This window comes from Neltuma alba, unplaced genomic scaffold (assembly GCF_004799145.2).
Source record: "Neltuma alba isolate B1F8T4 unplaced genomic scaffold, ASM479914v2 tig00012618_pilon, whole genome shotgun sequence".
Classification (NCBI taxonomy): Eukaryota; Viridiplantae; Streptophyta; class Magnoliopsida; order Fabales; family Fabaceae; genus Neltuma; species Neltuma alba.
The window spans coordinates 122,983-134,797 of NW_021637060.1; the positions used below are offsets into that span (position 1 = coordinate 122,983).

The 11,815-nt window shown below is 32.9% G+C and overlaps 2 protein-coding genes and 1 long non-coding RNA gene across 3 annotated transcripts; all 3 read left to right on the forward strand.

The window, feature by feature from the left end:
• Positions 1-4,894: 4,894 nt before the first annotated feature.
• On the forward strand, positions 4,895-6,397 carry LOC114729273 (LRR receptor-like serine/threonine-protein kinase EFR). The gene is made up of 2 exons (XM_028916256.1): positions 4,895-5,528; positions 6,276-6,397. The coding sequence occupies exons 1-2, from the start codon at positions 4,895-4,897 to the stop codon at positions 6,395-6,397; spliced, it is 756 nt and encodes a 251-aa protein (XP_028772089.1).
• A 61-nt stretch (positions 6,398-6,458) lies between these two features.
• On the forward strand, positions 6,459-8,493 carry LOC114729266 (uncharacterized). Its single transcript, XR_003738721.1, has 3 exons — positions 6,459-6,562; positions 7,762-7,842; positions 8,391-8,493. It is a non-coding gene; the product is annotated as an uncharacterized LOC114729266 (long non-coding RNA).
• A 1,246-nt stretch (positions 8,494-9,739) lies between these two features.
• Positions 9,740-11,815, forward strand: LOC114729274 (uncharacterized). The gene has a single exon (XM_028916258.1). The coding sequence runs from the start codon at positions 9,740-9,742 to the stop codon at positions 11,813-11,815; it is 2,076 nt and encodes a 691-aa protein (XP_028772091.1).

The window sequence follows — 11,815 nt, forward strand, 5'->3', positions numbered from 1 at the left end:
TATCAGAAAGGATCATACAAATTATAATTATTTAGAGGACCAAATACTGAAATATAAATTTAGAAATGCTATTTTGCCCCTGAGTAAATCCCTATATTCTCTCTCACCACATCCTATAATTATTCTTTTTAAAATGAAATAATAATGGCGTATTCATATCAATTCAAACTAATTAGAATTACAAAGTCAAAACCAATTCTAATTAATCAAATTAAATTAATGACCAACACTAATTAATTTATTTTCTTCATCATTTTTAATCAATAAAACTTTGTTTAGGCTTTCTGAATGATGAGCTTATCAAAGTTATAAATTTTTATTTATTTATTTCATATCTTTTTTTTTTAACGAAAGTACTCTTATTTTATTTCAGGACAATATAAATTTATAAACCCAATTTAGAAATAAATTGAATCATATTGTTTAATAAAATTACAAATTTCAAATAAAAAGTAACAAATAAAAGTCATTATATCAACAGGTATTTATTATAATAAAAGTAACTATAATAGTTTGAGTACCAAAATTCACATTGAGTCTACCTAAATATAAAAGATAAAATTGAAAGAGCTATCTCTATTTAGATTTGATAAAAACTTGACCTAATAAGACCAAGTATCAAATACTGAATAAAAGAGCTTTTTATTTGGGTTCAATATTTATTGCATTTTTCCATCAAAAAAAAATATTTATTGTATTTTTTCCCTCTATATTTTTTCTTAATAAATTCTCAGTGTTCAATTTCGTACATAAAAAGGCTTGAACTTGTATTGTGTTAACGATTAATGATATCAAATTCCAAGAAAAATATACATGACACGGCAACATCTACCATACGATATGAATATATGAAGTGGTAACATTCATAAAAGAAAATTGCTACCATATTTTTCATTTTTATAAGTTATGAACAAATTATATGTTATTTATTATTATGTTATTTTTTAAAATTTGTAATTGTATTATTTAAGAGGATTCAATTTAATCCTAAATTGGGATTATAAGGCATGAAATAGAATAATAGTATGAAATAAACAAATAAATAGCCATTAAACTTTATAACTTTAATAGGCTCATTATTCCAAAAAGCCAAAAAAGAGTTTTGTTAATTAAAAAATGATGGACAAATAAATTAATTAGTATTGATTGTTAATTTAATTTTACTAATTAGAACTGCTTTCAGACTTTGTAATTCCGATGAGTTTGAATTCTTCATTATTTCATTTAAAAGTAGGATAATAATAGAATATGGTGAGAGAGAATATAGGAGATTCAGTGACGAGCAAAATTAATATTTTTAAATTTATATATTAGTAGTTGGTCTTTCTAAATAATTACAGTTTTTAAAATCGTTTCCAATAAACATTAGCCACAATAGGTCCCTCTCTCTAATTCTCCCAATTTTAATTTTCCTCATCTCTAACATGATTTTCTTTCGCTTTCATGGCAATACAACTCATAGAAGGGCAAAAAATGGTACATGAAATTTGTTTAACATTTAGAAGTAACCCATCAATGGCTACAACTCTTTTTTAATTGCATGCAACTTATCTTTAATTGTGTATAAAATAAAAAATAGTTGCACACAGCTGATGAAGATATGTTGCCTACAGTTGAAGAATGAGTTTCATCCACCATTCAAAAAAAAAAAAGAAAAAAGAATGAGTTTCATCCCTTCAAAAATTGGAGAACTTATGAGATACCTGTGAACAATAAATTTTGTTATAAAGAAATTTTCCGCCAATTTCCCCTGATTTTTTTTGTTATTATTATAGTATTTCATTTTTGGTCAAGTTTGATAGGTTGTGGATTAGGATTACCCCCAAAAAAAGGTTAAAAACTATTAGCTAATTCTTTTAAGAAAATTAGTTATTTTGTTGATAGTGTGCGCGCACAAATAGGCTAAAAATGAAACACCATATGTTTCAATAAAGCTCAAATTAATGAAGCACGCACGCCATTAAAATAAAGAAAAGCTAAGATGTGCCTACTTATCGCTGAGTCTAAAAGCAAAAAATTGCATTATACTCTTAATTTAAAATTCTAAATTAATCAACAGTCATTTAATTTCTTATAAAAAAAAAAAGAAGAAATCCAGTAGATTAAAAAATTATCATTGTATTGTATGTATGGGTCATAGACTAAAAAATTCTCAATTATTACCGATAGAAAATTCTAACACATAAGCAAATGAATCTGTTTCTTCTTATAATATTAATTACATCATGTTTACCCCTAACTCCTGAATTTTCAATTTCTTTTTATCTCTTTTTCTTATCATTCTTTATTTTCTTTATATTTAAACACTTGCAACTGACGACATTGTTGCAAAGAAACATCATGTTTGTCTTACGTTCGAGGATTTTATTAATATGAGAATTCAAAAAAATAATATGCAAATGAATGTACTATTACAAAACAATGCATCTGATGATTGATATGTAGAAAAATCAAGGGAAAACTACAGTAAGATCTTGAAAAAGAAAGATAATTACAAAAAAAATTCAAATAATAAGTAAGTAGTTAAAACCTCTTGTCATTTCTTATTTTGGAACTTGAAATTATGAGCTTTTTAATTGTTATGAGATTTTTTTTGTAAATATATTTCTTCTGTGGGACTTTATCGCGGTTCTCCCAAAAATCAAAGGGAGAGAATGACACGAGTCCCTGAAAAGATGGTTGTTAAGATGGTTGTTATGAATTTAATCCCCTAAATTAGAGAAATATAGTCTTAAAATATTTAGTAATATAATTCATGGTGTCCGTAATCATGCATATTATTTAACGACAAACACCATCAATCCATTGAACTATTTAAGCACTTTATTAAGAGTGTAAAGAAAAGTACTTTATTAAAAGTATTCTTTAAACTCCACTTTGCTTTGTACGAAGGAAACAAGATGGAGATAACGACAACAACAGCAAGTCATCTGATTTATTATTTTTTATTATTTAAAATTTTTTTCTGAATAAATATAAATCCCTAGCTAATCATGTATATATTTATTACTGTTAGCTCCCGTTTAGACGGTAATTCTTATAAAATTTGATTGGATATATATCAATTTGGGAAAGCTAAAGAATATAAAGATAATATTTTAAAATACGCTGAATCACCATACACCCTCAACCATAATCAAGTAGAAGAAGGAGACTAATAAACTGTTAGTTAAAATGATAAGCAGTCTCACTTTCATAAGAAGAACACAAGATCGAATCCTAAAAAGCACATTTGTTGGGATGGCATTAACATTAATGCCCTCGCCTGATAAAAATTAGTCTCAAACTCAAAGTGACTTGAGGATATTGTGAGTTATACCAAAAACAAAAAGGTAAGAGAAGGTGAGAGGATATTAAGAAAGATGATTATTATATTTTTAAAAAAAATATCATGTCATATTTCTTATAATTAACTAACTTACCTAACTTTTTTCATCTAATCAAATTAGTAAAATAGATCTTATATTAAGACATTGGGAGTACTTTATTGACAGTGTAAAAAAAGGTTACTTTATTAAAAATATTATTTAAACTCCTCTTTTCTTTATATGAGGAAACAAGATGAAGATAACGACAATAAAATTTTTTTCTGAATAAATATCTTATTTATCCAAAATTCAAAACTGGATAAATCACTAGCTAAACATTTATATATTTATTACTGTTAGCTCGTGTTTATGCCGTAATTCTTATAAAATTTGATTGGACATATTTCTATTAATTTGGGAAAGCTAAATAATATAAAGATAGTATTTTAAAATACAAAAGAAAAGAAAATTATTTGATTCTAAATTATGAAAAATAAATTAGAACTCCAAGAGAAACGATAAAATAAACATATATTTACGGTTACATACAGCTAAATATACTCGATTTAATTTAATAGAAAATTAGATATGTTCTTGAATGAGTTCATAACTAATGTAATAAATTTATATGATATTAGTATAAGTAATATTATAACATAAAAATATAAAAAAATATCATTATTAAAATATATCTACCAAAAAATAAAAATTGGGCAAAATGACTCCTAATACATAGAAGGAATTAATTTGGAAAAGAATCTTAGATAGAGTCGTAATTTTCAAGATTCACTCTTTTAGACTCAAAAACTCTCCATTATTACCAATAAAAAGTTTTAACAAACATAAGTGAATGAAGATTGTCGAATAGGTTGTGATTACGAGTCAAGCACGCTAATATATTTTTCCTTATTTTCCCATCAACACGCCATTTTCCTTGTCAGGAGTTAATTAAATATGTGTGTCAGTGTGTGTATAAAAAAGTAGTTTTGAAGAAAAATCTTGTTGCTGTTGTTAATATTAATAAATAAACTTTACCAAAATAGGCTACTTTTAATTCATTTATAAAATGAGACTATTATAATATATAGGTCATAGATATTATGATTTATTTTTATAGTTACTATGTGCCATCGTATAAAAGGGGCCTAACGAAAATAAATAATACCTTTTTCCCATTTTATTTCAGAAGATCATATAAAAGGGTCCTATATACAACGCTACTTTAGGACCACACGGTACTAAAAGGTCACACTACTTTTGACTTTTACCAAACATGTGATTTCTCTCTTGGGTCATTTGTAATTAGTTGTTTATATTTATGGATATTCTTAAATCTGGATAATCTGTTCATTATTATTACCAAGGGACATATAAAAGGGCCCCAGACAACATTACTTTAGGATTACGCGTTATTTTGCAATTTGAAATTGAGCTTGCTGACCTTGACTTTGACTTAGAATCGGAGAAGTATAAATTGACGTGTTTGTTCATTGCTGATGCACAACACTTGCAAATTTGACAAGTCCGCTAAGCAAAACATGGAAAAATCTCCAGCCTTTGTTTTCCTTTTCTTACTTCATTGCTCCATGACCAGCTTAGCTACCCAGACAAACATCACTACCGACATATTTGCCCTTCTTTCCCTTAAATCCTATATCACGTTGGATCCATACAATTCCTTAGCTGATTGGTCAGTCTCTTCTTTTCCTTGCAGTTGGGTAGGTGTCACCTGCAATACTCATCATGGAAGGGTTCAATCGTTGAATCTTGGTGGCATGGATCTTAAGGGCACCATATCTCCACAATTGGGAAATCTCTCATTCCTTGTTGAACTTGATCTCAGTGAAAACAACTTTCGTGGTTATATCCCTCAAGAGTTAGTTCAGTTACGTCGATTGAGACTACTCAACTTGAGCTATAATGACTTTTATGGACAAGTTCCAACATGGATAGGGGGTTTATCTATGCTTGAACACTTAAGTTTTCAAAATAACAGTTTCAATGGATTTATTCCATCATCTTTGATCAATCTATCGAGGTTGGAGACCTTAGATTGGAATTCTAATATCATTGAAGGTACCATTCCACCGAAGATAGGAAGTCTAAAGCACTTGAAGAAGTTACAACTTTCAAGGAACAAGCTTTCAGGAGAAATTCCCCAAACAATTTCTAACTTGTCTTCACTTGAACTGCTATGGTTGTCTTATAATAGTTTGTCAGGTATGTTTAGATTTTTTTTTATATTTATATTTGTATTTGCTCAAAACTAGTCTCTTTAATTATCAGGATATAAGTTAAACCCTTCATCATCATGTGTTTGGTTTTGTCCCAATTTTTTTGAGGCATTTTTTTATCAGTGTTTGTTTTTTAAAAGATGTAGTCGTCAATATTCTTTTAAATAAATCACGAATTAGAACTGAAGTAGATAAATATTTGTTCTCAAAATTTATTTCTCTGGAATAGAAATAAATTTGAACCGAGATTTTGTTTTCCATCATTTTGTTCATGTTATAATTTTCACATACATCGGGTCATAACCTGCTCAAAATGAAAAGCTTCAAAAATCGAAGTAAAATATTGAATCATTAAAAAACAGGAAGCCCCATAAAAAATAACCTGATAAGGATGACAAAAAGGATTGGCTGGGATTTCAATGCTTTTTCTAGCTTCCAGTTTTTCATTATTGTAACACCCCGAATTTTATGATTTAGGATGAGTAGAAAAGAGAAAAATTTATTAAAATTATTTAATTGCCAAATAAAGGGGGAAAATTATGGAATAATGATTTTTAGAGTTTAGAGACATTTTGGAAAAGGTATTTCTCAAAAATGGCTTAAATAATTTTAATAGATAATTTTCAGGGAAGACTGGTTTATTTTCTCTGGATATATCTTATATTTCAAAAAAAAAATTGGAGAAATGATAGGATTGGAGAAATAATTATGTGTGAGGTCAAGATTGGTCCAGGAACTTATAATATACGTGCTGCCTCCTCCTCAATACGGCTGAACCGTTTCTCCGTGGCACACCTGGTCTTCCACGCGTCTAAAGTTAATTCTCCATGTAACAGCTGGTTACCATGCGGCTAACCCACTTCATTCGGTGTCCAGAAGAAAAAAAAAGGGAAAGAGAACGAGAGAGACGGACAGAGCTGAGAGACCGAGAGTGAGGACGGAGAGCGAGAGGAAGAAGTTGGCGACGGAGGTGGTGATCGGAGGAGCTACACTTGCTTGCAAACCGGTTGAACTGTCAAGGTGAGCTTCACATGTCCATCACTGTCTTCATTTTCTGGGTTCGGTCATGTTTCTGGTGTTGTCAAGGAGAGAGAGAGATACGTTTTAGTTAGAGAAAATATTGGTTGAATCTGAAACTCAATGATGATGAAAGAACGGTGTTTGTCGATGGTTATGGAGTGCGTTTTATGGCGTGCATGTGAGTTTTTGGAGTTAACAGGAAGTAATAGATATATATATGCATCGGTTACTTCCTCTGTTCTTTAGTCGTCGAAACAGGGGATATAGTCGCTGGTTTATAGGTACCGTGACAGGGCTGTTGTATTTGTGAAGTTGTTGTTTTAGTTTGGATAATAGAGGGGAATGAAACACGTTAATGCTAGAGTAATAAGCTAAATATATGTGTGTGTGTCTGTCTGTGCGCGGGGGATGCCGTGACTGTTGGAGTGAGATTTTGGAAGGTGTATAAGTGAATACTTATGGATTCACGATTGTTATATATGCTGTCCGAGGAAGATGCAAAATGTATATATATAAATATATATATTTATATGTGTTATCGGCTTGGGTAGGTTGTAACGTGCTGGAGTATAGTATATATATATGTTCCGTGTTGGCCGACTACTCTGTGTGTGTGTGTATATAGTTTCGGTATAAGTATGTATATATATGTATGTAGATACATACATGTGCTGTGGCTCTGTTTTTGAAGTTTACCGAATGGAGATTGTTATGCTTGCAAGTTTTGGTTTCGGGTTCAGTGGAAAAGAAAGGTTGATGACCTATAAATATATATACGGTTATGATTTCGGTTCATTTATATATATATATATAGTATCATTTGAATATACATTATATTGCTGTTTGAATGGGGAGTATTCATCGGGTCTTTTGGATTTGAAGGAAAGACGCTCTATATGTGGGTTTGGAAAAGGCTTACTTCTTTATCCTAAGTCAACCCTATTGTTAGAAAATTTTTAGTAGGGATTATGGATTGAGGTGTTGTGTACACACTTTCGATTAGTAAGCTTGTAAGGCAAGGGGATAAGAGTAATCAAAGGCTTGGGATTTAATGATTGCAAAAGAGATTGCAAAAGGATTAACCTGCCCTTACTCGGGGTGCTAATAGAGATTGCAAAAGGATTGGGATTTAAAAAGAGATTTCTAATTTATGAATTTTAGTTGGATCAAGCATTAACCTGCCCTTACTAAAATAATAGGTTTTGATATCTGCAAAAGTCCACAGAAGAAGCTAAGAGGAAGGAAACAAGTAAGGTTTGATTTTGAAGCAGAAGGTTCAGGTAATAGTTCTTTCCTACCTTACACTTATGTATGATTACTGTATGTCTGTTTGTGCCATATTACTTTTCTAAAGCATGAGAACATGTAATCCTTAATTCCTGGATTTTTAGCCGTGACCATGTGTAGCTGATAAACAGGGGGCAGTGATTACCAATTATTTGCGCGGCAGTGATTGCCAATTATATGCGCGGCAGTGATTGCCAATTATTTGCGCGGCAGTGATTGCCAATTATTTGCGCAGCAGTGATTGCCAATAATATGCGCGGCAGTGATTGCCAATTATATGCGCGGCAGTGATTGCCAATTATTAGCGCATTATTTATTCAGTTTGTTTAATAGACATGGGCAGTGATTGCCAGGTATTTTCGCATTATTTATTCAGCATTTCTATCTGTCATTGTGCATAAATGCTTAATTGCATTAGCTTGCAAGGTTATGTTTCACTTTGGCTTGTTTTACATGTTTATGTGATCTGCACATTTGTTTGATGGAAATTACTACTACGGGGATTCTTCGGAATCTCACCCTCCCTTCCTATATCATACAGCTAGAGCAAGCAATTCCAAGAGTAAGGAGGTCATAAGTGCTGAAGGTGGGCTTGTATGAAGAGCAGGAATGCCTGCTGCTTTTGTACCTACAGAATAATTATTTTGATATTTAATTATCTGACTTATTAGAAGTTTAAGAGCAAGTAACCTCCACTTACTAGTAATTATACTATTTTGTATCCTCCTTTAAGGGAGTATGTACTTTAGTGCTCAAGTAAGGGTCATTGTCCTGAATGACCAGGGTAGTACTTATACAATAGTAGTATTGTTTTAAATCTGTGTGCCTGTTACACGTGTTTCAAAAGTAGGGTTTAAGTGTGTGAATCACTTGTTAGTGTATATATATATATAAAAAAGAAGAAAAAAAATTTCCCTGTCTTCTCCCAGGATAGAAACCTGGTGTTAGTGATTCACAGACGTTAGAAATGATCCTATTAGTATATATGAGAGTGAGGTGTTGCATTTATGGTATCAGAGCGGAGGTTCTGGCAATAGGCTGGGATATTTTGCTCGTAATATATATATACTGTTATTAATGTTGTAATAGAAGAATGATTTGGTGAGTATGGTTGATTGTAGAGAAGATGGATAGGAGAGGAAGGTCTGTTTATAGTCGCCTGCCGCAACGACGTTCTGCAAGGAGAACTATACCTAGGACGCAGAACCATGCACCATCTGAGACTGGATCAAACTACAGTGAGGAAGGTGGAAGTGTTAGATCCGAGTCATCTGTTAACCAACCACTAAGGAATCCTGTACGTGATCTGTCACCCCCTCGTGAACCTCATCCCGAAATATATGAGCACATGGATAGGTTATACCAGAGGATATGTAACTGTTTTACCAGTGTTCGGGAAAGGTACTCGACATTCTTAGGGCACATTGAGGTGTTGTATTGGAACGGTGACTTGCGATACTATCGTTCCGAGCCAGATGAAGTATGGATACAAACTGCTATGTGCTTTCTTCCAAATACGCCTGAGTGGGTACAGAAGAAAGAAGAAATCACATTGCATGGACCATTTAAAATAGATGATTGCATGTGTGAGTTACAACAATTTGTGAGGGGGCATGTTATATGAAACATGCAATGCTATAACTTGAGACTACTGTTTTATAATCTGTGTGAATTTATTATAATTTGTTTTAGGTTCAAGGTAATGAATTTAAGAGCTGTGATGTATAATTATGCATGTGAAATGACTATGTGTGAGCTTGTGGAGGGTATTTTAAGGACATGTAATGAACTTATGAGTTACTATGTATAATTTTATGTGTGAAATGATTATGGTTGTTGTTGTTGACATTAATTTCAAGTTATTTCTTTTCTAAATAGTGAAAAGAGAATATGGTAAACCTACGTGGTGGAAGAATACAAATTGGTGAAGATAGATCTTCATCAGATCCATTACAACGAATCCTTGATAGGTTGGATGAACAACAGCAAGCCATTCAAGAGCTAAGAAATGAATTAAGAGAAAACCGGGAGCGACAAAGTCAAGAAGGAGAGGGAAATCTTGAGGAAGGTGGACAGCCACAGAATGAACAAACGCCACCATCACTGCCGAAAAATTTAGAACCAAATTCAGAAGCAAATTCCAGAAGATTGGTGGCAGAACCAGAAGATCTACAACAGTGGATTTCAAAGTTCTGTAAACATCATCCCTCTGAATTTTTAGGGAAGTTTGATATACAAGCTGCTGAAGACTGGCTGATGAAATTAGAGAAAATCTTCAAAGTAATGAATTGTGCTACTGAAGTGAAGGCTCAAATGGCCATCTACAAATTGGAAGGAGATGCTGATAGATGGTGGAAAAACACTGAGCTTATGCTTCTTGCCCACAACATACCTCTCACATGGGAAATATTTCAAGAGAAGTTCAATGAGAAATATTTTCCACAGTCAGTGAGGGATGAAAAAGAAGCTGAATTCTTGACATTGACACAGGCAGAGAATGAGTCGTTCGAGGATTATTTAGCAAAGTTCATTCGATTGTCTCGTTACTCCACCCAATTGCGGGAAAATAATAATGAAAAGTGGAGTACAGGAAAGTTAATTAGAGGATTAAAGCCTATTCTTCGGGAAAAGCTGGCACCTATGCAATTATCCCGCTTTGATACTGCAGTGGAAGTATGCAGAATTACTGAGAGCAGCTTATTACCTCGCAAAGAAATAAAGAACTACAATCAGGCGGAGACGTCTTTATCTGGAGGGCTGCCTAGGAAGAGGAAAAATTCTGTTTCCTGGGATCGTCGAAATGTAAGAAGAGATAATCAGCAGAAGAGGCCAAGATTTCCACAACAGAGGGAAGTGAAGGAATGTACTCGATGCGGAAGAAACCATATGGGTAGGCCCTGTCTGGTGGGCCAACAGGCGTGCTTCAAATGTGGGAAGCTAGGGCATTATGCCTATGAGTGCCGACAAAGAAATGAAGGGCTAAAGCCGCAACAGCAAGCAAGAGTCTTTGCAATGACTCACGAAGAAGCCCAGAAATCTCCTGCTATGGTCAAAGGTATGATTCTGATCAATGGCAAACTCGTAGAAGCATTGTTCGATTCTGGTGCTAGTCATTCATTTATATCGTATGACTGCGCTAAGAGAATGGCTTTGGCAATTAGTGAATTGCCCTATGAATTGCTTGTCTCTACTCCAATGGGTGCAAAAGCTATTACTGCAACTGCATGTTTGAATTGTTTGATGCAATTTGAGCAGTATTATTCTGTGATAGATTTGATTTGCATGACATTCCATAACATGGATGTGGTTGTAGGGTTGAATTGGTTGTCTGCTAACAATGCGTTAATTGATTGTGGAAATAAAAGAATTCTATTCCCTGAACTTAAAAAGAATCCTAGAATAGAGATGGGATTGAATCTTATATCCATGGCTAAAGTGGAAAAGTGTCTTCAGAAGGGTGGTCAGGGTTATATGATTTTCTTCTCAGTACAAGCAGAAGTAGAAATGAGAATAGAAGATATTCCAGTAGTATGTGAATTTCCTAAAGTTTTTCCTGATGATATCAACGGATTGCCACCTAAAAGGGAAGTAGAATTTAATATTGACTTAGTACCTGGAGCTGGACCTATATCTAAAGCCCCGTATCGAATGGCACCAAATGAAATGGCGGAATTAAAGAAGCAGATTGAAGAACTACTAGAAAAAGGGTTCATAAGACCCAGTGTTTCACCATGGGGTGCTCCAGTACTATTTGTCAAGAAGAAAGATGGAAGTTTCCGCTCATGCATTGACTACCGAGAGTTAAACAAAGTAACAGTGAGGAACAAGTACCCGCTCCCTAGAATTGATGATTTACTGGATCAATTAGCTGGATCCTGTATATTCTCAAAGATCGATCTTCGGTCAGGTTATCATCAATTAAGGGTCAAGGCAGAAGATATACCGAAGACTGCCTTTAGAACTTGA

Excerpts from the sequence above, each read along its gene's own strand:
- LOC114729273 (XM_028916256.1), top strand. The coding sequence starts at position 4,895 with ATGACCAGCTTAGCTACCCAGACAAACATCACTACCGACATATTTGCC. Across the intron at positions 5,529-6,275 it reads GTCTTATAATAGTTTGTCAG|GAACTTATAATATACGTGCT; the intron begins GTATGTTTAGAT and ends AGATTGGTCCAG.
- LOC114729274 (XM_028916258.1), top strand. The coding sequence starts at position 9,740 with ATGGTAAACCTACGTGGTGGAAGAATACAAATTGGTGAAGATAGATCT.